Raw genomic sequence first — 25751 nt, 5'->3', positions numbered from 1 at the left:
TTTCCCTCTGACTATTGAGGGGTCTATAATACAATCCCAATAAGGTGATCATCCCTTTCTTATTTCGCAGTTTCACCCAAATAACTTCCCTGAATGTATTTCCGGGAATATCCTCCCTCAGCACAGCTGTAATGCTATCCCTTATCAAAAATGCCACTCCCCCTCCTCTCTTGCCTCCCTTTCTATCCTTCCTGTCGCATTTGTATCCTGGAACATTCAGCTGCCAGTCCTGCCTATCCCTGAGTCATGTTTCTGTAATTGCTAAGATATCCCAGTCCCATGTTCCTAACCATGTCCTGAGTTCATCTGCCTTCCCTGTTAGGCCCCTTGCATTGAAATAAATGCAGTTTAATTTATTAGTCCTACCTTGTCCCTGCCTGCCCTGACTGTTTGACTCACTTCTGTTCTCAGCTATACCCGTCACAGATCGATCTCTTTCCTCACTATCTCCCTGGGTCCCCCCCCCCCACCTTACTAGTTTAAATCCTCCCAAGCAGTTCGAGCAAATTTCCCTGCCAGTATATTAGTCCCCTTCCAATTTAGGTGTAATCCATCCTTCTTGTACAGGTCACCTCTACCCCAAAAGAGATTCCAATGATCCAAATATGTGAATCCTTCTCCCATACACCAGCTCCTCAGCCATGCATTCATCTGATCTATCCTCCTATTCCTGCCCTCACTAGCTCGTAGCACTGGGAGTAATCCAGATATTACTACCCTTAAGGACCTCCTTTTTAAATTTCTACCTAACTCTCTGTAATCTCCCTTCAGAATCTCTTTTCCCTTCCAATGTCATTGGTTCCAATGTGGACAGTGACCTCCTGCTGGCCCCTCTCCCCCGTGAGAACATTCTGCACCCTCTCCGAGACATCCTTGATCCTGGCACCAGGGAAACAACACTTTTTTCGCTGCTGGCCACAGAAGCGTCTGTCTGTATCTCTGACTACAGAATTCCCTAACACAATTGATCTCTTGGAAGCCGACGTACCCCTCGTTGCATTAGAGCCAGTCTCAATACCAGAAACGTGGCTGTTTGTGCTACGATCCCCTGAGAATCCATCACCCCCTACATTTTCCAAAACAGCATACCTGTTTGAAATGGGTATATCCACAAAAGACTCCTGCTCTAGCTGCCTACCTCTCTTACCCTTCCTGGAGTTAACCCATCTATGTGACTGTATCTGAGACTTACCCCCTTTCTATAACTGCCATCCATCACATACTGTTGCTGTTGCAAGTTCCTCATCGCTTCTATTTGTCTCTCCAACCGATCCACTCGATCTGATAAGATTCGCATCCAACAGCATTTATGGCAGATATAATCCGCAGTAACCCTTAAACTCTCTTTAAACTCCCACATCTGACAAGAAGTACATATCACTGCAAAGGCTATTTTTGCTCCTTCACAATCTACAGACTCAGAAAATAACACCATCTTATTCCTCTACAAACACTGCCCCGGGTTAAATGAATAGCTATGGCTTATATTTTAAGTTTAATCAAGAGACTTATCTCCAAAAACATATAATCAAGAAAGAGTCCACTATACTCACTACTGCAGCCTTTCTCTTGGACAGACTTAAAACAACAATTAACTGATCTGATTCTGTGCTGTGAACTTCGCCCAACAGTTCCTCCAAGATTAGTTGTGAATTTCACTGTTTGTTAATTTTCCCAGATACACTCCGATGTCCAGCAATACATGAATTCAAAAACGGCAAAGGCAGTAACTGTGCAGGTTCGCTCTCTCTCTCTCCTGCACTGTCCGCACCATGTGCTTCCTTTGCTCTTCTCCCTTTTAAACTGCTGTTGTTTTGGCTTTTTTTTTCCAAAGTTCCAAAACAATGCAACAGCATATAAAACAGTAATTGCTGCTCCTGGAATTCGAGGAAATCACCTCCAACAGCTAAAATACCTCAAACAAAAAGGAGCAGCTCTTACAGCCAGAAATTCTTCCCGTCCTCCACCTTGGATTACCCAGAATTCTCACCTTGAAATAGGAGGCCATCTGGGATGTTCGCAAGTGGAATTGCTCCTCCTGGGAGCAGATATGGTGGAGACGGAGGAATTGGGAGTAATGGATAGAGTTTTTACAGAAGGGGAGGGTGGGAGGAGCTGTGGGAGGGGAGTCGGTGGGTTTGAAGCAGATGTCTGTGTTGAGTTGGTCCCTGGAAATGGAGACAGAGAGGTTCAGGAAGGGGAGGGATGTGTCCGAGATGGTCCAGGTGAATTTGAGGTCAGGGTAGAAGGTGTTTGTAAAGTTGATGAACTGTTCAACCTCCTCACGGGAGCATGATGGGGTGCCGATACAGTCATCAATGTAGTGGAGGAAAAGGTGGGGGATGATGCCAGTGTAACTATGGAAGATGGAATGTTCCACAGACCCGAAGAGGCAGACACAGCTGGGGCCCATGCAGGTGCCCATGGATACCCCTTTGGTCTGACGGAAGTGGAAGGATTCAAAGGAGAAGTTGTTGAAGGGGAGGACCAGTTCTGCCATTCAAATGAATGTGTAGGTGGAGGGCTATCAAATGGGTTGGCGGGAGAGGAAGAAATGGAGGGCTTGGAGGTCTTTGTCATGGCGGATGGACGTATATAGGGACTGGATGTCCCTGGTGAAGATGAGGTTTTGGGCACCAGGGAAATGAAAGTCATGGAGGAGGTGGAAGGCATGAGTGGTAACCTGAATGTATGTGGGGAATTCCTGGACCAAGGGGGAGCAGGACAGTGTCAAGATCTGAGGAGATAAGTTCAGTGGGGCAGGAGCAGGTGGAAATGATGGAATGATGGGGGCAGTCAGGTTTGTGAATTTTGGATAAGAGGTAGAACTGGGTGGTGCGTGTTCCGGGCCTATGAGGTTGGAGGCTGTGGTTGGGAGTTCTTCTGAGGTGATGATGTTGTAGATGGTCTGGAAGATGACGATTTGGTTATGGGAGGTGAGGTCGTGATCGAGGGGACAGTAGGAAGAGGTGTCCTGGCTTCAGCAGTGTACAGGTTGGTGTGACAAACTACTACTGCACCCTGTCCTTGTCTGTGGTTTTAATGGTGAGGTTGGGGTTGGAGCAGAGGGAGTGGTGGGCTGCGCTTTGCGAGGGTGAGAGATTGGAGTAGGTGAGAGGAGTGGACAGGTTGAGTTGGGCAATGTCGTGACGGCAGTTGGAGATGAAGAGGTCGAGGCCGGGTACCAGACCAGTAGGGGTGTCTAAGTGGTTGGAATATAGTGGAGGCGGGAGAAGTGGTCCTTGGAGGGTGGATGACAGTCATGATTGAAAAAGTAAGTGCGGAGGCAGGGAATGAAAAGTTCGATGTTGCAACACATGTGGAATTCATTGACCCGGAAGCGTAATGGGATGAAGGTGAGACATTTACTGAGGACTGAATGTTCATCCTCAGTAAGGGAGAGGTCTTGGGGGGGGCGCGCGTGGTAAAACCACAGCAAGGCTGGGAGCTAGGACCAAGTGTAGAGCTGGAGTTGGGAGTGTGGCGGAGGTCACAGCATTGTGGGTTACATCAGCAAAGGAAGTGGCACACGCCATGGTGGTCAGGTGTTCTTCTCCATGGAGCAGAGAAAGTTAGGAGAAGATTTGGAGGAGGTTTTAAAATCATGAGTAACTTGATAGGGTAAATAACAGAAATTGTTTGCAGTGGCAGATAGATGGATAACTACGGTCCAGGTTTAAGGTCCCATTCCTGAAGAAGGGCTTATGCCCGAAACGTCGATTCTCCTGCTCCTCGGATGCTGCCTGGCCTGCTGCGCTTTTCCAGCACCACATTTTTCAACTCTGGACTGCAGATGCTTTCTCCAGGTTTAAAGTGATTGGCAGAGGGACCAGGGAGACACATGAAGAATAAAAATTTGTACAGCCAATTAGATCAGGAGTGCACTGCCTAAATGGGTTGTGAAAGGGAATTTCATTTAGAAATACTTGACATAAGATTTATAGTGATTTGGTCAAAGAAAGTGGGTAGTGGAAGCCAGCATGGATATCATAGGCCCAATACCTTCCTTCTGTGAATATTTGTGTGCTTGTCTTGCCCAAGTCCAAGATCTTTCACCAGGTTGGGGTAAAGTTGATCTAAAATTGGTTCTTCTTGGTAATTGTCTGTCAGAATGGGAAATTTGGCATTTGTTTTAAAATTGTAAGGGGTATGCCTTTTTGTTCCGGGTTTCTCCCGATTGTCATCCTTTTGATACACTAAAAGCATTGTTACTCTAGCTGGGCTGTGTCAAACACCCTCTCAATACCCTGTTTAAGTGCTTACTCCTCATGCTTCAATATGGTGGCCTACTATAGTGATACACACTGAGACAATTCTGTTCAGACAAAGTCCAAATGGGCCCACTTTCTAACATGAGTTAATGGATAGCAATCCATGGGAAGCATTAAAGGATATCAGGAGCTAGACCTGGGATGATTTTGCCTCAATCACTCTGAATGCCCAAGTGATTTTAACTAATTGAGCACAAGAAGAACTGAATTTGGGACATTCTGGTCCAGCTTGGCTGAGTTGCTCATTTCTCCTGAATGAGATACTAAGGGAAGATACCATGCAGTATTGGCTTTAATATTTTTGATACATGCCTGCTGTCATTTACCTGCAAAACGCTCATCCCAAGCTGGATCCTTAGCAGACGGGAAGGAGACAAACATGAAGGGACACCCTTCAGCGACATCTTCTTTGCTGAGTGCGGAGTATTTACTGAAACTTAAATAACAGCAAGCAAATATTAATAAGCAAAGCAACTAAATTGTTTTCCAGAAAGCAACTTAAATGAAGAAGAATTGACACAGCAATGTATAAATCTTCCTTCTTTCCAGCTATCTTCAGGACATTTCCATGTACGTTATTCCGATTACTGTGAAGCTCCTGCTAATGATTGCTCCATTGGGAGAAGGACAGAAATGGGGAAAAAAAAGAGTCAGGGACACAGGAACAAGACTGAACCATTCAGCCCTTTGAATCTGTGCCGTCCTTCAATTAGATCATGACTGAGCTGCATGCTGACCCATATTGTTCTGCATCCCTTGATACCCTCGTAGAAGAAAAATCTCATCACTCTTGGTCCTGAGAGCATCAGTTCACCCAGTGTCTACAGCCTTTCAGGCACAGTGTTGCATATTGCAGAAGGTGACAAACTGAGCTGCAATGACATATTTTGCATTTGCTGGTAAGAAGATGCTTTTTCATTCCTGATTTCCATGACCAACGTCAAACGAAAGCAACTTCCATATGTTGTTTTCCTCCTAATTTGTGAATGATGCAATGCTCCACTCTGTAATGCAGGGACCAATTCGATAATGGACAAAGATTTCAGAGTCAATTATCTCCCTGTCATTAAGATGAGAATGATATATATAATGGAAGAGGGTTGCGGGTGGGTGGAGCATTCCAGCAGAAGAAGCAACATATAATTTCTCCTTTGGGAGAAGGACAGAAGTGGGGCGGCATGGGTGGCACAGTGCCAGAGACCCAGGTTCAATTCCTGCCTCAGGCAACTGTCTGTGTGGAGTTTGCACGTTCTCCCTGTGTCTGCGTGGGTTTCCTCCGCGTGCTCCAGTTCCCTCCCACAGTCCAAAAATGTGCAGGTTAGGTGAATTGGCCATGCTAAATTGCCCGTAGTGTTGGGTGAAGAGGTAAATGTAGAGGAATGGGTCTGGGTGGGTTGCTCTTCGGAGGGTCGGTGTGGACTTGTTGGACTGAAGGGTCTGTTTCCACACTGTAAGTAAGTAATCTAATCTAATCTAATAATTGGGCAGCTTTACAGGAACCAGCAGTGATTGGACTGTGACATGTGCCATCAGTTCTGTTTATCTGCAGCACAGAAGATGGTGAATGGTGTTTCCTGCAACAGAAACTTTGAGGTCAGGAATGTAGTAGTGATGGGTGCAGAAATGTCACCAACTCTTGCTGGATTTTGCAGCCATCAGAACTCCCCGGAGGTGATTGATGCTAGGAGCTTTAATCTGGTTTTTCATCATTCCAATTTGTATTTGCTACTGACTCCGAAAATGTTCCCAAGTTTTTTAGTTTCAAACCAAGTAGAAGAAATCATGGGACTATAAAAGGAGTCGTCGATATAGACTTGAACTGTTATTCTGTGGACTTTACTGGAAAAAGATTGGGTGCAGTTAGAAATTAAAAACAACTGAGGATTTGCTACAAACCCTTTAACTTCCTTCTGGAATTGCATAATCTCACTGTTTCAACCTACTAGACTCTGCTCGAAGTAACTCAGGGAAAAAAAATTATTAGCGCATTGAAAGAAAATGTTACCTTCTCTACAAACCCCATTTTCTTCAAATATTGTCAGCCATTAGTTACAAAAATATTAATGAAATTGAAAAAAAGAAAGACAGTTTGCTTAGACTGCCAAAATGAATCCTCTAGAAATATTCCCAACCAGGACTAGTACCACATTAAGTGGAGAAAAATTAAGGAGAAAAAAAAATAGGAACATGGAATCCAGATATCAATAGTTGGAAATCAAGAGAAAAACACCAAAAAGTAATATTTAGTGGATTAGATTTCATAATTCTTCAACAGTTAACAAGTGTGATTGTCAATATAAAAACACTTCCGCTGGATTCTCAACACTGAAAGATAGACACTTCCTCCACTAAGGACAAACCAGTTTCAAATCACCACAAAGAGGAAACTTGAAATGGTTGAGAAAAACCAAGTCAACCTTACCAAGAATATTTGGAAACACAGGAACAGATTTGGAGACTTTTTTACTCATTCAAGGGCTGCAGGCATCATTGGCAAGGCTGGCCTTTACTGACTAGCCTTAACTGCAGCCTATATCAAAACTGATGAAGGGTCACTGGACTCGAAATGTTAACTCTGTTTTGTTCTCTCCCACAGATGCTACCAGAGCTACTGAATCTCTCCAGTACTTTGGTTCTTTGTCTTATATTATTGCAGTCTGTGTGATTTGGTCTATCCCCAGCGTTACATAGAGCATGCTGGCATTTTTACTCCATTAACGAAGGAACTATTATATATTGCCAAATCAGGATGATTTGTGGCTTGGAGAGGATATTTTCAGGTGATGGTGTTCCCCTTTATCTGCTGTCCATGTGCTTTTATGGGTAGACTGCAGGTTTGAAAGGTATTTAAAAAACACATTAGAGATGAAAGAAGCATTAATAGAGGAGGAAGCAAAAAAGGTAATTAAAACAATTAGAAGTACACAACAGCAGAAGACAGTGTAATACTATGGAGTGTAATCACGTTATTTTACAAAGCTGAATGAAACTAAATAGAAGGTGGGTCCTCAAGCACTCGATGCTGTGACAGTAAACGTAAAGCACTGCATGGACTTACAGCTCGTCAAAATTGTTCTCTCGATAAAACCAGTAATTTCCTGCTTTCAACCCCAACTCCTCCTTTGAACCATCCAGCCCGATAAAGACACTGAATCCTCCCATTCCATGCCGTATCATACTCAGCTGAGCCTGGATTGCTGTGGGACCGACAGAATGATCAATAACCATCAGAATCCATCATAGCTTGAAGAAATAATTTACATGCTCCCAAATATCAGCATAAATATAAAAGGAGAATTATTTCTGACATTCTGGATTGTTGTAATATAACTTATGATTATCAAACAAGATAATTATTGTGTATTCTGATGATCAGCTGGAGAATCCAGTCAGTCTACGTTCCTTGGACTGATCAAGCAAAATGAGAAACAGGTGCCCAGTTGTCATAACTAATTCAGTGACATTACCACTACATCATCACCTCTCCCTAATGATTAAAAGGCTTTCAGGTCTGTAAGATCATTGCTTGCTGTAACCTTTACATTTAGTTTTAGGTAAAAGGGAGTAAAAGGTGTCATGTGACTGGTGCCGAATGCTGCTTTACAATAAACCTGGTTTAGTTGCTATGGGAACAAGAGACCCCAGGTCTCGGAACTTGATGGGAGGTGAGAAATTCTTATGAAGATCCAGAGCAGAGAGTAGACTTGATGGTTCCAGGTTTCTTAAGCAAAGGGGAACCAAACAAAGGGGAACAGATCAGCTGGAAGAAAAGGCTGCTTGGTTTTACAAGCTGCCACAGCCAGAAGTGGAAAGGGGATAGACGCTAGTCAAAATGACACACCCTGCAGACTTCTAAGAATTCCAAGAGATGTGTCTAGACGTGGTGAGGAGGAAGAAGAATTAACACAGCCGGCCTTACCCTGACGGTGGATTTAAGAAACGCTCTGAAAACTGACCAAAGCACTTGAAGGTGGTCACTGAAAGTTATTACTTGATGAGAGAGAAATGGGAACCCATTGGAGCCTGTGAGCTACTGCGAACAATTTGCAGGGCACACTCAGTATGTCTGGGCCCTCTAGACGCAACTGTCTGCAGGGTCACCCAGCCAAACCTCCAGAGTCGACATGTTCCATGTTGGGTAGGCACCCAAGCAAACCAGCTGCTGTTCCTAATACTGCACAATGAAGTAGTGGGAGGGAAAGGAAGACAATGATACTTTTGAGGGCACAAAGGTGGCATGGGCAACTCTTCATTATAAATCAATTCTTACCTTAGTATATATATGTTCATTGTTCATCACCAGTTGTAAGTGAATGTCTTTCTAACTACAAGAGCGAAAGTTCAGAGCCTAGCCATCCTTAATGCTACACCATGTGTTAACAGTCTGAGATGTGAAGTGAGCAGCTCCTGCACCATGTTCAGACCATGGGAAGTTGGAAGGTGATTGCAACTTTGACAGCAAGGGTTAGTCCAGACTGCAATATATTGTTTGTGTACACCGCCATTATTGGGACCAATTCCTGATGCTACACGATATGGTCAAGAGTGCTTGTAGTTGCAACTAGAAAGACATTCACTCTCACAACTAATAATGGACAGTGAACATGTAATTACTTGAGTCAGGATTTGGACTCCACACAGTAGGTCAATGCTGAATGTACAGCATTTAGTGCTTGCGAGTACTTCAGCTGTACTGTATGGTTGTTTACTTGATGCAGTTTTACTTTGAAGGGCCTCAGAAGGTGAAGCTCCCTCTCTCAGAATGTCACACTTCCCTGACAGCTCTGGTTACATAGAATACCATTTTCATCTGCACTGCAGATGGGATGGTAGGAAACAGCGGTCACGATTCATGTAATGAATCACATAGTCAGCCTCTCAGTCTAGGTAACCCTCCAAATCTTCACATTCCATTATTGATAGCCCTCGCTGTCAACCACATCAGTTTTGATGTTCCCTACATTGTGACCGAACCGCATTATTTCACTGCTCATCACCGCACTGTCCTTCCTCAGCCTCAGATACATGGAGTCATTTTGCCAAATATGGTGGCACAATATCAAAGCCAGAATGGTGCTGACTGTCAATGACACAGCCCCTCCTGCCTTACCCCTTTCATCTCATGCCCTATCATCTCCTCTCCTTGTATATGGAGTTGCTCACCTGAACCATTGTTATGCCCTCTGCATCTCAGAATGCTGACTCTGATCCCCACAAGTGAGTTCCCCAGCTTCCCTCTGACAGCACCGGCCCCTGATAAAGCCCCTTGACCTTCAATGGCCTGACCATGTCCCACCCTCGTGACTAACTTGGATGGAGAATTCCAATTGGCCACTTGACCAGATCCCAGATTAATCCTTGTGCAGCTCCCTGACTGACATCACTTGACTCCCCGGACTAGGTGGGACTAGATTGGGCTGGGATATCTGGTCGGCATGGATGGGTTGGACCAAAGAGTCTGTTTCCATGCTGTACATCTCTATGACTGACCAAAGCCCACTCTGTGGACTGTAGAGATGTGGAACCTGTGATTCTGTTAGTCCTGAGCAGCTGACTGACCTGTCCTCAAGGTCCTGCACCAATATCGATGCTGCCTTAAATTCACTGTGCAGGGTTACCCTGACAGAAGATTGTCTCCCTGGACCTGACTGAGGATTACTTTACTTGAGACATTACCATTGGGTTGAAGCACATGCAGTGTGTTGCTAAATCCCCTGCACATGATAAGATATTGACACAACAAATCACCATGCAGGAACGTGTCCATTCCTTGACTAATGATTGCTGACAACCACAATAAGTTGCCTCCTGGCTTTGTGTCTACTCTAAACATTAAGTGAGCCTTATAGGTTCTAGCTTAGGGAAAAAAAACTCAAACAAAATTTTCAGGGCAACACAAGGGGAGGTGATGGCTTAGTGACATTATCCCTGGATTGTTCATTCAGAGATGCAGGAAATATCCTGGGGACCTGGGTTCGAATCCCACCATGGCAGATGGTAGAATTTGAATTCAATAAGCATCTGGAATTAAGAGTCTAATAATGGCCATGAATCCATTGTCAATTGTTGGAAAAACCCATCTGGTTCACTAATGTCCTTTAGAGAAGGAAACTGTCATCCTTACCTGGTCTGGCCTATGTGTGACTCCAGACCCACAGCAATGTGTTTGACTCTTAACTGCCCTCTGTGCAATATGGGATGGGCAATAAATGCTGGCATGGCCTGTGATGCCCTCGTCCCATTAATGAATAAAAAAAAGGCAGAGATTCTCTGGATTTGAAGTTTGCACAAAGTGAAAAGTCATTATTCTTTAATCATCAAGCGATAGATTAGTGATGTAATCAACGATGAGAAACACTGGTTCTGGTCCTCTTAATACTCCATAGTGAAAAAAAATTGCAATACTCACACACCTGGTTTACTTCGCAGTTCATGAGGTAACAATCGTTCGTAGGTATTAAATATTCCAGCATCAGAAATCACAACAGGAGCAAACAGGTTTATTTCTTCTTTTCCCTTCTTCACTGTCACACCTGGTGAGAAAGAGGGCAAACCTAATTAGCAATAATTAAATATGTTGTCTCTTGATGCTTAAACCAATGAATTCACACTTACCACATGCCTGACCATCTTTATTTATTAATATACATTGGACAGGTGCCCGCATAAGAACATCTCCCCCACTTTTCTTAATAACTGGAATTATGTGAAAGGCAATCTCACTGGCGCCACCTTTTGGGTACCAGGCACCATTCTGGTAGTGCTGGATAATTGTGGCATGCATCACAAAGCTGGCCTCTTTAGGCATGACGCCTGGGAAAAGAAAACACATTTAAAACAAAGGCGCAAATACAGGTTTACAAAAAATAATAGGTTTACAAAATTTCAGTTCTAAAATGCAAACTATTTCTCACTGTCTTCTCTCCTGTCCTCACATCAGAGAGTTAGACCAATGGATACCCATGCGGTTGATTCAAATTTACGGGACAAATGCCACAATGATTTGCCCCCCACCCACCTTGCAGCAGGACGGAGCACTTCGCCATCCTACATATTGGAAAGATTAGGAGAAACTGAGGACTGCAGATGCTGGAGAGTCAGCGTTAATAAGGTGTGGTGCCGGAAAAAGCACAGCAGGTCAGGCAGCATCCGAGAAGCAAGAGAGTTGACATTTCAGTGAGGACCCTTCTTCAAGTCTGGGCTGGTGGGGGGAAAGAGGGCTGAGAGATAAACGGGGGTAGAGGGTGGGGATGGGGCTGAGGCTAAGGGAAAGCTAGGTGGGATGGCATTAGGTGGACAAACGTGATAGGTTGGTGGGAAGTGTGGAACAGATAAGGAAGATGGACAAGTAGGTCAGGTAAAAGGGCCGGATAGGAGTTGGAGAATTGGATCTGGGATGGGATGGGGTGGGGGGAGAGGAGACCTGGAAACAGGTGTGGTTGTAGACTCCAGAGGTGGAAGACAAGATGTTCTTCCTCCAGTTTGTGGGTGGCCTAGTGTAGGCGGTGGAGGCGGCCCAGAAAGGATACGTACTCAGGGATGAGGGAGAGGATGTTGAAGTGGATGACCACGGAAAGGTAGCGTACGGAACAGAGATGTTCCCTAAACTATTCCACGGATTTGCGCTCGGTCTCGCCAATGCAAGGGGGACCACTTCGAGAGCAATGGATGCAGTAAATGAGGTTGGAGGATGTACAAGTAAATCTCTACCGGATTTGGAATGATCCTTTGGGGCCTTGGATGGAGATTGGAGGAGGGAGGCAGTATGGGCACAGGTTCTGTACCTCTTACAGCTGCAGGGGAAGGTGCCGGGTGTGGAGACAGGGGTTGGTGAGGAATGTGGACCTAATGAGGGAGTCACGGATGGAATGGTTCCTACGGAATGCAGATAAGGGTGGGGAGGGAAATATATTTTCGGTGGCGGGGTCTGACTGTAGGTGACATGGCGAGGATGATGCACTGGATTTGGAGATTGGAGGGGTAGAACGTGATGACCAAGGGGATTCTATCCTTGTTGGAGTTGGAAGGCGTTTCGAGGGTGGAGGTGTGGGAAATGGAGGAGATGCAATTGAGGGCACCATTGCTCATAGGGGAGGGAAAATTATGGTCCTTGAAGTAGGAGGACATCTGGGATGCTGATTCTTATTATCAATTCTACCACATTATGAGTGCGGGCAACACTTCCTGGCATGGACTCAAGCACAGGGCTACTGGCCAAGAGATAGTGATGTTACCATTATTTACCAGGAGGTCTTGTGGTGCAATTTACTCAAACACAAAAACACACTTGACTTAAGTTTTTAAACTTAGTTATTTCAAGCCAGAATTTAAATGTCCTTGCTCTAAATGCCCAAAATACAAATGAGGTTTCAACACTAATGTGACACCAAGCAATAACAAAATAAAAATAAATCATGAAACAACAGTAACATAATAGCTTAAGTTATTCACTGCAAGAGAAGGATGTCAAGAGTAGCATAAAATACATTAAGACAACTTTGCTCAAATCTTTCTTTAATTAATTACCTGGAGATAGTTTTATGAAGATAAATTTGTCATTTTACATATTTGTTAAAACAGAAATTAAACAACATTAAGTTATATTTACCAAGATAATAATTTGGTCAGATTCAGTTAATGTTTAAATTGCTAGTGAGTTCAGCATGTGTTATCAGTTATTATGTAAATAGTCAATTAATTTTGTGAAGTTGAATATGGGAGTGAGGAATTGATTTATGATGAAATTGCCAAACTAAATTAAATTGAAAGTCTAAATATAAATACTGAATTAAATTAAGAGATTTCTAACAGCGTAGGCAAAACTATGCATTTTTATTATGAACATCAGAATATATGAACTAGGATCAGGAGTCACATATTTGGTCCCTTGTATTTTTTCTGTCATTCACTAAGATTATGGCTGATCTCCTACTTCAGCTAACCTTTCCTATTCTATCTCCACATCTAATAATTATCAAAGTTTAGGTCAGGAAGCCAAGCAGGGACTAACAATTTCTAGTTGTGTGTGCTTGCCTTGTCAAAACTTAACTGGACATAGTTTGACTGGCACTAGCTCAAATTTCCTACAAATTATGCAGTTGCGGCATTTCAGCCACACATTAGGCTGAAGGCCAGATTTTTGCTCCCAACAGACTGTTTGGTGGGGGAAATTTCCCACTTGGCAGATCCGATACATTTTAATGCACTAAGTTAGACCCTAATTTCACATTGGGAGGCATGCAAATGATTAAATCTAGCACCCTTTCCTCCCACCCTGGTCCAATCGCAAGGACAGATCAGCAGCAGACAAGGGAGTGGACAAGGAAAGCAGACAAGGAAAGCACAGCAGCACTGTCAGAAGGTATAGATTAGATTACATTACAGTATGGAAACAGGCCCTTCGGCCCAACAAGTCCACACCGACCCGCCGAAGCGCAACCCACCCATACCCCGACATTTACCCCTATACCTAACACTACGGTCAATTTAGCATGGCCAATTCACCTGACCTGCACATCTTTGGACTGTGGGAGGAAACCGGAGCACCCAGAGGAAACCCATGCAGACACGGGGAGAACGTGCAAACTCCACACAGTCAGTCGCCTGAGTCGGGAATTGACCCGGGTCTCTGGCACTGCGAGGCAGCAGTGCTAACCACTGTGCCACCGTGCCGCCCACACGTTTGTTCTCAGGTAATGTTTCTATAGTCGTTTTAGACTCTTAAATGAGGTCTAGCCTTCACTGTTGGACCCTTATCTGCTCTCCTGCCATGGCACCTTAAAATGTCCATGCCTCCTATAAACCCCTTTTGCCAACCTCATGCCAACCCACCTTGTATTCATGATGGACATATTTCAAGAATCATGTTGAGATGATAAAAAAAACCTTCTGAAAATCTAATATAGCTCTCACTCAAACACACCTCATGGTAAAAACAAAAGTCTGATTGAAGAAACCACAAAGTTTCTAAATCACAAGTAATTAATCTCTTATAAAAAAAAACTACTTTCATTTAATAGGCATCAAATCTTTTCTAGTTGAAACCATCAATAAAGCTGTGAACTTAGAATCTCTAGCTAAGATAAATAAAGCTATAGAAATTCAGTGAAGTATTCAAAATGACGATGATAAAAAATTTTCGGGAAATGTTAAGAAGGAACTGCAAGGTCGGGTGGTAATATTTTAAACCTTTACCATATAGCCTGTCAGTCCAGCACTGACAATTTAAGCTCATTTACTTCACACAAAAAGGGGATGAAAAAAACATCAGATTGTGACATTTAAACAGACCATATCCATTTTTTAACAGTAGTTATATCAACTCCATAAATGTATGATTTCCAACTGTGAGTTAAGAACATGAGAACTAGGAGCATGAATAGGAAAAATCAGCCCCTTTATCCTGCTCCGCCATTCAATACAATCACGGCTGGTCTCATCTTGGCCTCAACTGCATTTTCCTGCCCACTCTCTAAAACATTACCTGCTACTAATTAAAAATTTATCTCCTTAAATTTACTCAGCTCCCAGCATCCACAGCATTCTGGGGTAACAGATTCCACAGATTAATGATCCTTTGGAGAGAAGCAATATCTCCCCATTTCTGGTTTAAATCTGCTACCCATTATTTCACAGCCATGACCTTTCATTCTTGACTGCCCTACAAGAGGACACATCCACTCTACATCTATGCCGTAAATCTCCTTTCGCATCTTATACACCTCAATTAGATCTCATATCATCTTTCTAAACTCCAGAGGGAGCACAGGCCTGAACTGCTCAATTTCTCTTCATAAATAATTAAAGGGCCCAGGAGTAGCCAGAATGCGATCTGATGGAATTCAGCATGAGAAAATTTGGGTTTCATGCCCTATGTTGACTACGTCTCAACCCCTTTACCCACCAGCGAAAACTGGATGTTGAAACATTACATTACAATGCCGTGTGAACTGTGTGAGGCACAGATTCATACAGCACATTAAGAGCAATGATCCCAATGGTAGGGCATACTGGCAGTGCACCCCATATGTCTTGTATCAAGGGACTACTTCAGTATCATCGGGATCAAGCACAGAGCCAGAGGAATTCTGCAGCCAGAACAGTTAATGAGAAGCTAGAATTTAGGCAATCTCTAGGCAATAATATATTAGACCTATGTCAAAAGGTACAAGACCATCAGATAAAGGCTCATTATCCGTGTCACTGAGCAAGGTAGGCAGCTTAATGCCTAAATTTCTGATCCGAATGATCCCTGACCCAATTAAGAACCTACACAATTCATTGACTTTGTGCACAATAAATTAATGGGTTAAATGTTAACTTTTTCATAATGCCAAAAAACTGAAACTGAAGAAAATAAATCACAGCAGTATTCTACTTGATTTAATCCCATCTCCAACCCTGATACATTCTAATCGAAGGTGAATGCAGTGTCTGTGAGTCATTCAGCAGCTCAGTACTACAGGTCTGAATAATGTTTAGAGTGAATAATTACTTATCAGGGCTATAATGATTTCCAAGGACTTGTAAGGCAGAGATAATCAGAAGGAAGAAAATAGCTCTGCTTGTACAAGATAAAATTCAAATAATATAATACATTATTGAAAGTTGGCAATTGGTTTGATTGCTCATTTATCTACTTATGCCAAATGGTAAGACATTGATACATGATGTGAAAACACTCCTTTGGTACAAGTGATGGGAGAGCCCTTTTATCTCCAAGGTACAGAAACCACTCCCTTAAGCAGCACCTTGTGGTAACAGGAAGAGACCTACAACTGGTTAAGTAGCCCAAACAGACAGCCAAGTTCAGGCACTCAATCAGTTGCGCTCATCAGTTGCTTTCACATAGCCTTATTGCAACCTTGTAATTGTTTTGAGTGGAAAGCATTCAGTTATTGATTGTTGAAAATGGGTAATATCCTGATTATCTGCCCTGATGTACTGCTGTACAGATTGCCCTGATTACAAAGGAAGACTAAATGTTTGCTTTTCGCAATGAATGCAACTCACCGCACCAATCCAACATTGTCATATAATGATGACTTCCTTCACTGCTGCATTCAGCTCAGTGTTTCTCTGTTGAAACTCTGACGGAACCACATCAGTGCCACTGCTCCACCCTTTTTGTTTCCCTTTTTAAAGTATATATCCAATTCTGTTTTGAAACATGGTTCCACCACTCTTTCACTCAGCATGTAAATGCTCAGCAGAAATTTCCACATTTGCTAGAAGAGAAAGCTCAGCTACTCCAGTCTAAATCAACAAAAATGTAACTTTTTTTAGCAATTAATTTTTAAAAGCAAGCCAAGCACCCATCCACCAAGACTTCCATAAAATGGGATGCCAATTCCCCCTTATCTTCCAGGTCTGGCCCAAATGACTTGAGCCACATAGGGCAACTCTGTAATGCCAGTACCTGATTGGGATCTAAACAGCATCTTAAAGATGGCGCCGGTGCCTGGGATCTCAGGAGTGGCAAGCACTTCCACGTACATGAGTGGGAAAATGTGAGCTAGCGCTGGACAAACAGGGCACCGGAGAGGCATGTTATGTTGTTAATGAGGCAGGTTTGGTACACTAGCATGAGAAAATTTGCTAGGCCTCGCAGAGAGAAGTCCTCCCTGGTACTCTATGAAAAATGACACTTAGCCGATTTCTGGGTTTGAAGTTGTACAGTACACCAAAAACTGCTCTACGTGTGAAAGCACATTACCGTAATCCCCACAGATATAGCACATGACTGCTCGAAGATCTTTATTTTCTGTCAGCTCATTAACCACGTCTGAAAGTGGGGTGGATGCCAGCTTGAAAATTGATGAGATCCAGTGGATGATGCCACTCCTTATTAGGAACCTTGCCAGTAGAAGAGGGACCATTTTAATGATTACCAACAACGATATCTTTTTTGAAATCATCTGGAGTAAAACAGCAAACATGGGTCAACAATGAGAAAGAAAAATGTTGTCCTCCAAAACTGTAATACAGATAACAGGAAGCCCATCAATCTGCTCTCAGAACTTTTTATCATTTATAATGTCTTACAGATGGTCCTACTACATAAAACATTTATATTCTATATCATTGATATTGGACAATTCTGTTTTAGGATATACATTTGAATCTTGATTGCGAATGAAAGCCTTTCTCTTTCATTTTGTAATGATGCAATATGTACAACATGTAAATGAGGAAATGGCAAGGATAGATCTTCAGAGGACATGGATGGTGTGATACCCGACATGAAAGGAAGCTGGGAATATGCTGGCTACTCCTGAGAGAAGTAGAATTTGCAGTGGCAGTCCCACTACAAGTTAAAATGGAGCAGAGCTGACACAGATGGTTAGCATGGCCACTATCTCAAACACTGCATGAAGGAATGCTAACAGCAGAAGTCATTAATGGCCAGCCAGGGAGTCCTATGCTTTGAGAAAAGCTGAAGCTGGACTAGAGAAATTCAACTATTGAACGTTGATTGCAAAGATCAGAGAGGTAACAATGCATTCAAAGAGCTTGCAAAGAAAATAAAGGAGGGGCATAATTTTATGGAGAAAGGCAGCAAATTTAGAGGGATTTTGAGGAAAAGTTTTTTTCACTCAGAGGGAAGTGCAATGTGGAATGCATTGCCCAGAAGGCTGTAGAGGCAGGAAACCTTACAACCTTTAAAAAGCACATAGGTCAGCACTTTAAATGTCAGAACAATCAAGGTTATGGGCCAAGTGCTGGAAGGTGGGATTAGTATAGATAGGCCGGCACCGACTTGATGGGCCGAAGGGCCTATTATATTCAGTATGATGATGCCTTTAAAAGTTAGAGATGGGGGTAGTTGTATATCACAATTTTTTTTTACAAAGGGAGGCTTATACCAAGGTCGACAGTTTGATGAGGGACAGAGAAACCACCTGAGGAAAGAGAGGCATTAACAAAGAGAATCATGAAATACCTTCAGGCACTGAGCCAGTCAGAATTTAAACAATGGTTTGATAAATTCTGAGAAGCCCGTTAAACACATTCACAAACAAGTCAGAGAGACTGTTTGGAGGCTGAATTGTTCAGTGCGTCCTTCAGACAATTTAAACATTCAGACTGATTACAACATATCAAACTAGGATGAGGTATGATTTTGTTGTGGTTTTTAACCTCTTGTGCACAGTAGAAGAATTAAGGAAAATGTTATGACACTAAACCCTGGAATTTGTCACAGTTGATGCAAACAAAAAGGTATACTTTTCTTCTTCCACGGACAAAAATAAATGCATCCTTTCTTATGATGCTGCTCAAAGTAATTATTATTTCATCCTCACAAATAGTTGAATGACCTATTCTTCACTCAGCTGGACAGATATAATTCAGAGTGCAGAGTTACACTTTGACAAACACGATTCCTACTCAGTTGTCCTGATTTCCCATTAATTAACAGACTGATGGTGACACCACATTAACAGCTGAATCTCTGTGCTGCAAGACTAGGGGAGACACTTCCTGTAAATTTGCTGATTTGGATTTGGAGTTACAGTGTTGGATCTACTGTATGTTCTGTATATAAATGCATGCCTGCATACAAAGACAAGGATAATGTGACAAGTTAAGAGGAGATAATGCCAATGAGAAAGTAGCAGTAGTGCTACTTTCAATGACTGGTTCCCTTGGTGCTAAATCCAATTAACATGCAGCTATAACATTCAGAATAAAATAAATCATCCCTTCCAAAGAACTGTGCTCAAACTAATCAAAAACTCCTTGCTCTGTTAAGTGCTTACAATTCATTCCATCTATTGGTTGCTTTTCATTCTATGATTTTACAATTCTATATTTTTTCAAAAGTCACCTTTACAAGTTTCAGGAATTTATCAATAGCTTCTGTTTCCTGAGGAAACTGGGTCTTCAAACAATTTCGATAATTTTGATTCCCACCACAGACTTGATATATTCGCTGGGTCTGCTGGTCTCCCAGGATTACATTGTCGAAAACGTCATCCATTTTCGTCCATTGCAGCTGACCATCTGTAATCTGGTCTACTAATGTCCGCAGGAAGGATCGTTCATACAGTTCCCCTATGTAATGAATTCCTGAAATAGTGTAGTGTGGATAAATGGTTAATTTTCCAAAGAATGAGACCCAGTATTTGTGGTCATACATACACTGTAGCAATCACACAACTTATCTTTTGTTTCTGCTCTCACTCAGTCAAAAGGGTAGCCTGATATTAATCACTTCATTATTGATGATCAAACTTTTAGTTGCCTGTATTTCAAGCTCTAGAATTTACTTCCTCAAGCTCTCCACCTCTGTCCTTCAATGAAACACTCATTTGCAAACTGTCTCATTGACCAAGCATTTGGTCATCGGTCATAACATTTCTTTCTGTCAAACCTTGTTCAATAGCACTGACATGAGGTATATTGGGATGTTTGTTATTTGAATGGCACTATGTAAATATAGGTCCACCCTGACCTTAAATTTACCTGGACCATCTCTGACACCTCCCTCCCCTTCCTGGACCTCTCCATCGCCATTAGTGATGACCGACTTGACACTGACATTTTTTACAAACCCACCGACTCCCACAGCTACCTGGATTACACCTCTTTCCACCCTATCTCTTGCAAAAATGCCATCCCGTATTCCTAATTCCTCCGCCTCCGCTGTATCTGCTCCCAGGAGGACCAGTACCACAACAGAACACACCAGATGACCTCCTTCTTTAGAGACCACAATTTCCCTTCCCACGTGGTTAAAGATGCCCTCCAACGCATCTCGTCCACATCCCGCACCTCCGCCCTCAGACCCCACCCCTCCAACCGTAACAAGGACAGAACGCCCCTGGTGCTCACCTTCCACCCTACAAACCTTCACATAAACCAAATCATCCGCCGACATTTCCGCCACCTCCAAAAAGACCCCACCACCAGGGATATATTTCCCTCCCCACCCCTTTCCGCCTTCCGCAAAGACCGTTCCCTCCGTGACTACCTGGTCAGGTCCACGCCCCCCTACGACCCACCCTCCCATCCTGGCACTTTCCCCTGCCACCGCAGGAACTGTAAAACCTGTGCCCACACCTCCTCCCTCACCTCTATCCAATGCCCTAAAGGAGCCTTCCACATCCATCAAAGTTTTACCTGCACATCCACTAATATCAGTTATTGTATCCGTTGCTCCCGATGCGGTCTCCTCTACATTGGGGAGACTGGGCATCTCCTAGCAGAGCGCTTTAGGGAACATCTCCGAGACACCTGCACCAATCAACCAAACCGCCCCGTGGCCCAACATTTCAACTCCCCCTCCCACTCTGCCGAGGACATGGAGGTCTTGGGCCTCCTTCACTGCCGCTCCCTCACCACCAGACGCCTGGAGGAAGAACGCCTCATCTTCCGCCTCGGAACACTTCAACCCCAGGGCATCAATGTGGACTTCAACAGCTTCCTCATTTCCCCTTCCCCCACCTCATCCTAGTTTCAAACTTCCAGCTCCGCACTGTCCCTTTGACTTGTCCGGACTTGTCCGACCTGCCTAGCTCCTTTTCCACCTATCCACTCCACCCTCTCCTCCCTGACCTATCACCTTCATCTCCTCCCCCACTCACCTATTGTACTCTCTGCTACTTTCACCCTCCTCTAGCTTATCTCTCCACGCTTCAGGCTCTCTGCCTTTATTCCTGATGAAGGGCTTTTGCCCGAAACGTCGATTTTGCTGCTCGTCAGATGCTGCCTGAATTGCTGTGCTCTTCCAGCACCACTGATCCAGACTATGTAAATATAGGCTGTTGTTTCTGCCAGCCTTTTCAAAAGATGCTGTTTAACTGCACACTGCTATGGGCATTCCTGACAAACTCTTTTAATTCATTCTACTCTCCTGCCATACAGAGATGGGTCAAATGCTTGTGTACCCTAAAGGGTCTGTCACCTTGCATGATCTGCTGTGCTTTCAACATGCAAAATGTTTCAACACACTTATCAATTCCCTATCAAATATGTTCACACAAATGTTAAAGATAAAAGATTATAATGTAATTTTTTTTTTTAAAACTATACAAGGTACATACCTTTCACTATTATATTAAAAGCGGGATACATCCACAGTTTGTAAAGAGGCCGAGCCATGTATAAATCCATCACCATGGTTAGTACCGTCCAGTCCAAATTACTAAATAGTCACACTGCTATGGTTTCTGTTTACCAGGACAGAGTAGACACTCCACTTTATCAATATCCAGTAAATGGAGATCAAGGTTAGCAATTGCCCTCAGGGGTATGGCTTGCATTTAATTGGGTGTAGTCTAGTTACAGAGCAGTAGTAACCTTGCTATCGAAGCTTGTCCAACCAGGACGACCCACCTATTGAAAACATTTGGCCGATAGGGTTATTTGTAACCATCTGGTCCCAAAAGAAATAAGTATGGTTAAAGTTTTACTGAGTGAGCCAGACTAGCTTGTGAACTAGGACCTGTACATTGTGGTACTCTGGGTCTGTTGGCACACGTAACATGTTTGCCATGGGGGGACTTAAATTAGTTCTGAACTAATTTGCCAGGCAAATCATCACACAGCCAACTTAATTCCAGAGACAGCTTCCCTTAGCTTCAACCTGAACCAGGAAAATAATCATTAGTTGGTCGTTCGATGACTCACAAGTTTGAATCCATCCCATTTAGACTGCAGATAACTGGTGCACAGGAGCAGCCTGGTAAGCAGCAATCAGGAGTTTTGAGTGATTTGACACCAACCTCCTCACAGGTAGATCTACAGTATCATAAATTACAGATCCTAATTCCTATGGTCAGAACCTATACCTCATGAAACAATGGAGATGAAGACTTCAATGGTAACTGCTTGTCTCTCTCTGTAGCCCAGTCACGATAGGCATTGAACCCATGACACAACAAAGCAATTTCTCCCAATGTCAAATCTCTTCATATGGTCGTTGTACCAAAACCCTCAGCTACATCATCAGCATTACCCTCCTGCACAATGGAAGAGTGTATATGAGCACATCAGCACCTTGCATTTTAGATGTCAAAGTCAATGTTGTATTCATTAAAGATTAATCATTATGAATTACTTTATCCATGTCATGAAAGGAACTTTGAGAAAGAGGCATGACCTCCATGTTACAGACTCCACTCTGATGACTGACCGCAGTAGGCAGACCCTTCTCGACTGCAGATATTTCTTGCTTTTGCCACCTCACATTGGGGTTCAATATATCTCAAATTTGTTGAGGAAGCCCTTTCCATAGAGATAGCAACCACGAAGAACTGTCTCACTTGCCCCAATGTTAATGTGCAATATTATTTTGCTGCCATTGTCAATAAAACAGCTGCAAAGTGTCCTCTAGCTCATCATAACTACCAAAATCCACCGAGAATTATTATGAAACTGATTCTTCAGATTAGTTCACCTCCATTTCTTTTTAAAATTTAGCAGGAGTGCAGGTGGAAATAAAAAGTTCATTTATCAAATTGTACCTACACAATGGCACAAAGCACAGGAATACATGTGATAGAAACTGAACTTCACTCAGCAAGTTGCATTGTTGCCTCTGTAACAGAAACCCATTCTCATTCCAGAACTTGAACATACAATCGAGGCTGCTATCTCAGGGCAGTCTGAAGGCAGTGCCTTACTGTTCGATGTGTCATCCATGGCACAAGACCTCAATCCTCTTGGGCTGTTCCAGTAGTGTAGATGAATGTAAAATATTCCCACAGCACTGTCCACAGAGGGGATGTTGGTGCTTCTTTAATTCTGCATCTTGTGCATCCCTGATGTTAATCACTTCACCATTGATAGCTGTACCTTCAGTAGTGTAGGCCCTAATCTCTGGCAAACCCTTGCCACACTCTTCACTTCTCCCTCTTGCCTTCGTTTAAGACAAACTATTGACTATATGACCTAATGTTGCTTGGTGACATACTTCGTTTTACAATGCCCCTTAGAATGCTTTATTAAGTTGAAGATATAAATAAATATTGTTATTGTGTCAGGCCAGCATGTCTCTTGAAAAATACCATCAAAACAGAGATAAAACTCAGCTATTTATGACATCCCACTGCATATAACTGGTGACCAGATTGACCTCAAACAGTGGTTGGTCATCAAACTAATTCAGTGATTATAAAGTATCCTAGGATATAGTAGGCACAGTGATATTCGATAATATGGCAGGCTATTCTATAATTGCATGGTTTATTTTCCAATAATAAATAGCTTTCATTATTTGTAAAACTTATTCTTTACAAATAAGTTTTGAAAAGTACTTGACTTTGGTATTTCACACATTAACAGCCAAGAACAGACAGGAATCCGAGAATAGCTCCTTCTGTTATTGGTGGAAGAACCTCATAGTGGAGAAATTAAAAGTGAAAGAGAAAAGGGTTCACACTAAATAAAGATTATTATTTTGCCGCGTAGTAGATTTCAAATCCAAAGCTCTTACCAACGTCAAACTCAAAACCTTTCTTAATAAAGGTGTGACAACATCCTCCAGCCTGGTCATGCTGTTCCAGCACCAGGACACGCTTGCCAGCTTTGGCCAATATTGCTGCTACTGAGAGCCCTCCAATTCCACTGCCAATCACAATGGCATCAAGGTTTTCTGGCACTTTATCTGCAGTAAAGCCTGAATAAGATCACAAAGACATATTAGAAACAAGGAAAGGTTAGGGGCCATCTACATTGTCCTCCAGTCAACTTAGACAGATTCCAAGTGACATGTTGGGCAGATACAACATAGCAAGGAATGTATTTTTTTAAAACATATGCTTGCTGGACCCATAGGGAGGTTGAGGATCCTTAGCAAAGGATGAAGAAAAAAAAATAAAACTCACAGTGTGGTTCTCATATCTTTATGTTCCTATGTCCCTCTTAGGAAATCTCAGTGTACCTTGTCAGAAATATGATAGTGGTATCAGTTCACAGGTGAAACAAACCTACTTTGGGAGAAACAGCTGAAAGTCTAATCTTTGAGATTTGGCTTAAGAACCTGAAAATTATATTATGTCAAATACTGGCAGAATCGCTGTATATTCATTGACCTAAAGAGGTTCAGAATAAACCCCAGTGTTGAGTTAATAAGGCTTGTTCCTAACATAACGGATTTGTGGCCCAAACAGTCGTGCCTGACACCTGACAAAATTGGACTATAGATTGCTTTTAAGGGAAGATACACACTAAGTCCTTTCTCCATTTGGAGGGACGGAGGCGTGGTTGTTTTAGTTGGAAATCACACAACACCAGGTTATAGTCCAACAGGTTTAATTGGAAGCACACTAGCTTTCGGTGTTGTCTGATTTTTAACTTTGTACACCCCAGTCCAACACCGGCATCTCCAAATCATCGTTTTAGTTGAGTACTGTGCTTCCCAAACTGCTATTCATATACCTGGCTTAGGACACGACACAAATCTCTCAAACAAATTCAACTCAAGACTATTTGACCTTCCTAAGGAATTTCCGCGTTATAAAACACGACTGAACAGTTACAGCTGCATGAATGTGGACTTTGGACGGCTTTTCTAGTGCAACAATATATGAGACCTTTGTGGAGAAGTCGCTTCCTCGCTTCTGGATCAGTGACCAGAGGCTGCGGTGGTCTCCTCGTGTCTCCGGAGAAAGGGTTTACACTCGGGGAGGAGCGGCGGAAAACTTTATGGAAGATGAAATACACAACCAACAACAGCCCAACGTACAGCCACATCGTCCTCCCACTTGGCTCCGCTCACTGAAAGGGTAAAGCCTACTTCCTATTCCGTTTAAAGGATCTCTGGGCAATTAAAGGGAAAGTAATAGATTCTATTTCGTCGACTGCAGTCACAAACAAAACTAAAGTTTATGGGCAGAGGACTGGACAGACTTGGACTACATTGGATCACTTCAAGGAATGTTGTTTTAATATTGGGTTGTTTAAGTGTCTGAACAGAACTGGTATTGAGATTGAAATATGTAATCCTACAATATGTAGAATTTGTACTAGGATGTGGATGCAAGGAGAGACGCATTATTATATTTATAGCAGGAATTTGAGTTTTGTTTATCGGAGCAGTGAATGCTTTCGTGAGGGAAGCAAATCCACACATATAAATCAGAAAGGTTTTGAGGTCAGAGTGATCCTTACCCCAATGCAGAAGATCTGAGTTCAGGGCTGAGAGGTCTCAGCCCCAGTGGTGAGTCATAACGGTGAATAGTCATTAAATGTCCAAGATCTTGCTGTGAGGGGCAAAAGGGGGAGGGAAATCATGATTCATCCGAACAACAGCAAGTTACATTTTTATAGAATTTTTATCGAAATATGCAGAGCCTTCGCAGGAGCGACAGAAAGCAACATTTGACCCTGACCAATACTAGAGTCGGACCAGTGCATCAAATTCTAGGGATATGGGGTAGGCCATTTCGGACTGAGATGAGGAGAAATTTCTCCACCTAGAGAGTGATAAGCCTATGTAATTTTCTGTCACAAGGAAGGGGTGAGCTGTAGTACTTG

The 25751-nt window shown here is 42.9% G+C and overlaps 1 protein-coding gene across 2 annotated transcripts in view; it reads right to left on the bottom strand.

Moving 5' to 3' along the window:
• LOC122539900 (all-trans-retinol 13,14-reductase-like) overlaps nt 1–25000 on the bottom strand; it is a 34323-nt gene extending 9323 nt beyond the window's left edge. The window contains exons 1-8 of one of the 2 annotated variants that reach the window (XM_043675057.2): nt 24809–25000; nt 23710–23892; nt 19099–19340; nt 16987–17188; nt 10887–11084; nt 10685–10804; nt 7330–7468; nt 4598–4707 (exon numbers count right to left, since the gene is read on the bottom strand). In XM_043675057.2, coding sequence (XP_043530992.2) covers nt 4598–4707; nt 7330–7468; nt 10685–10804; nt 10887–11084; nt 16987–17188; nt 19099–19340; nt 23710–23892; nt 24809–24968 — 1354 coding nt within the window. In that variant the 5' untranslated portion in view covers nt 24969–25000. Of the gene's footprint in view, nt 1–4597; nt 4708–7329; nt 7469–10684; nt 10805–10886; nt 11085–16986; nt 17189–19098; nt 19341–21316; nt 21609–23709; nt 23893–24808 lie in introns of those variants that run through there. The other variant, XM_087977851.1, reaches the window with a different exon arrangement.
• Between the last annotated feature and the right edge of the window lie 751 nt (nt 25001–25751).

This window comes from Chiloscyllium plagiosum, unplaced genomic scaffold (assembly GCF_037043375.1).
Source record: "Chiloscyllium plagiosum isolate Xiang-an unplaced genomic scaffold, Cpla_swu_hap1 HiC_scaffold_32, whole genome shotgun sequence".
NCBI classification, from domain to species: domain Eukaryota; kingdom Metazoa; phylum Chordata; class Chondrichthyes; order Orectolobiformes; family Hemiscylliidae; genus Chiloscyllium; species Chiloscyllium plagiosum.
The sequence above is the reverse complement of the archived record's forward strand: the minus strand, read 5'-3'. Positions and strand labels throughout refer to the sequence as shown.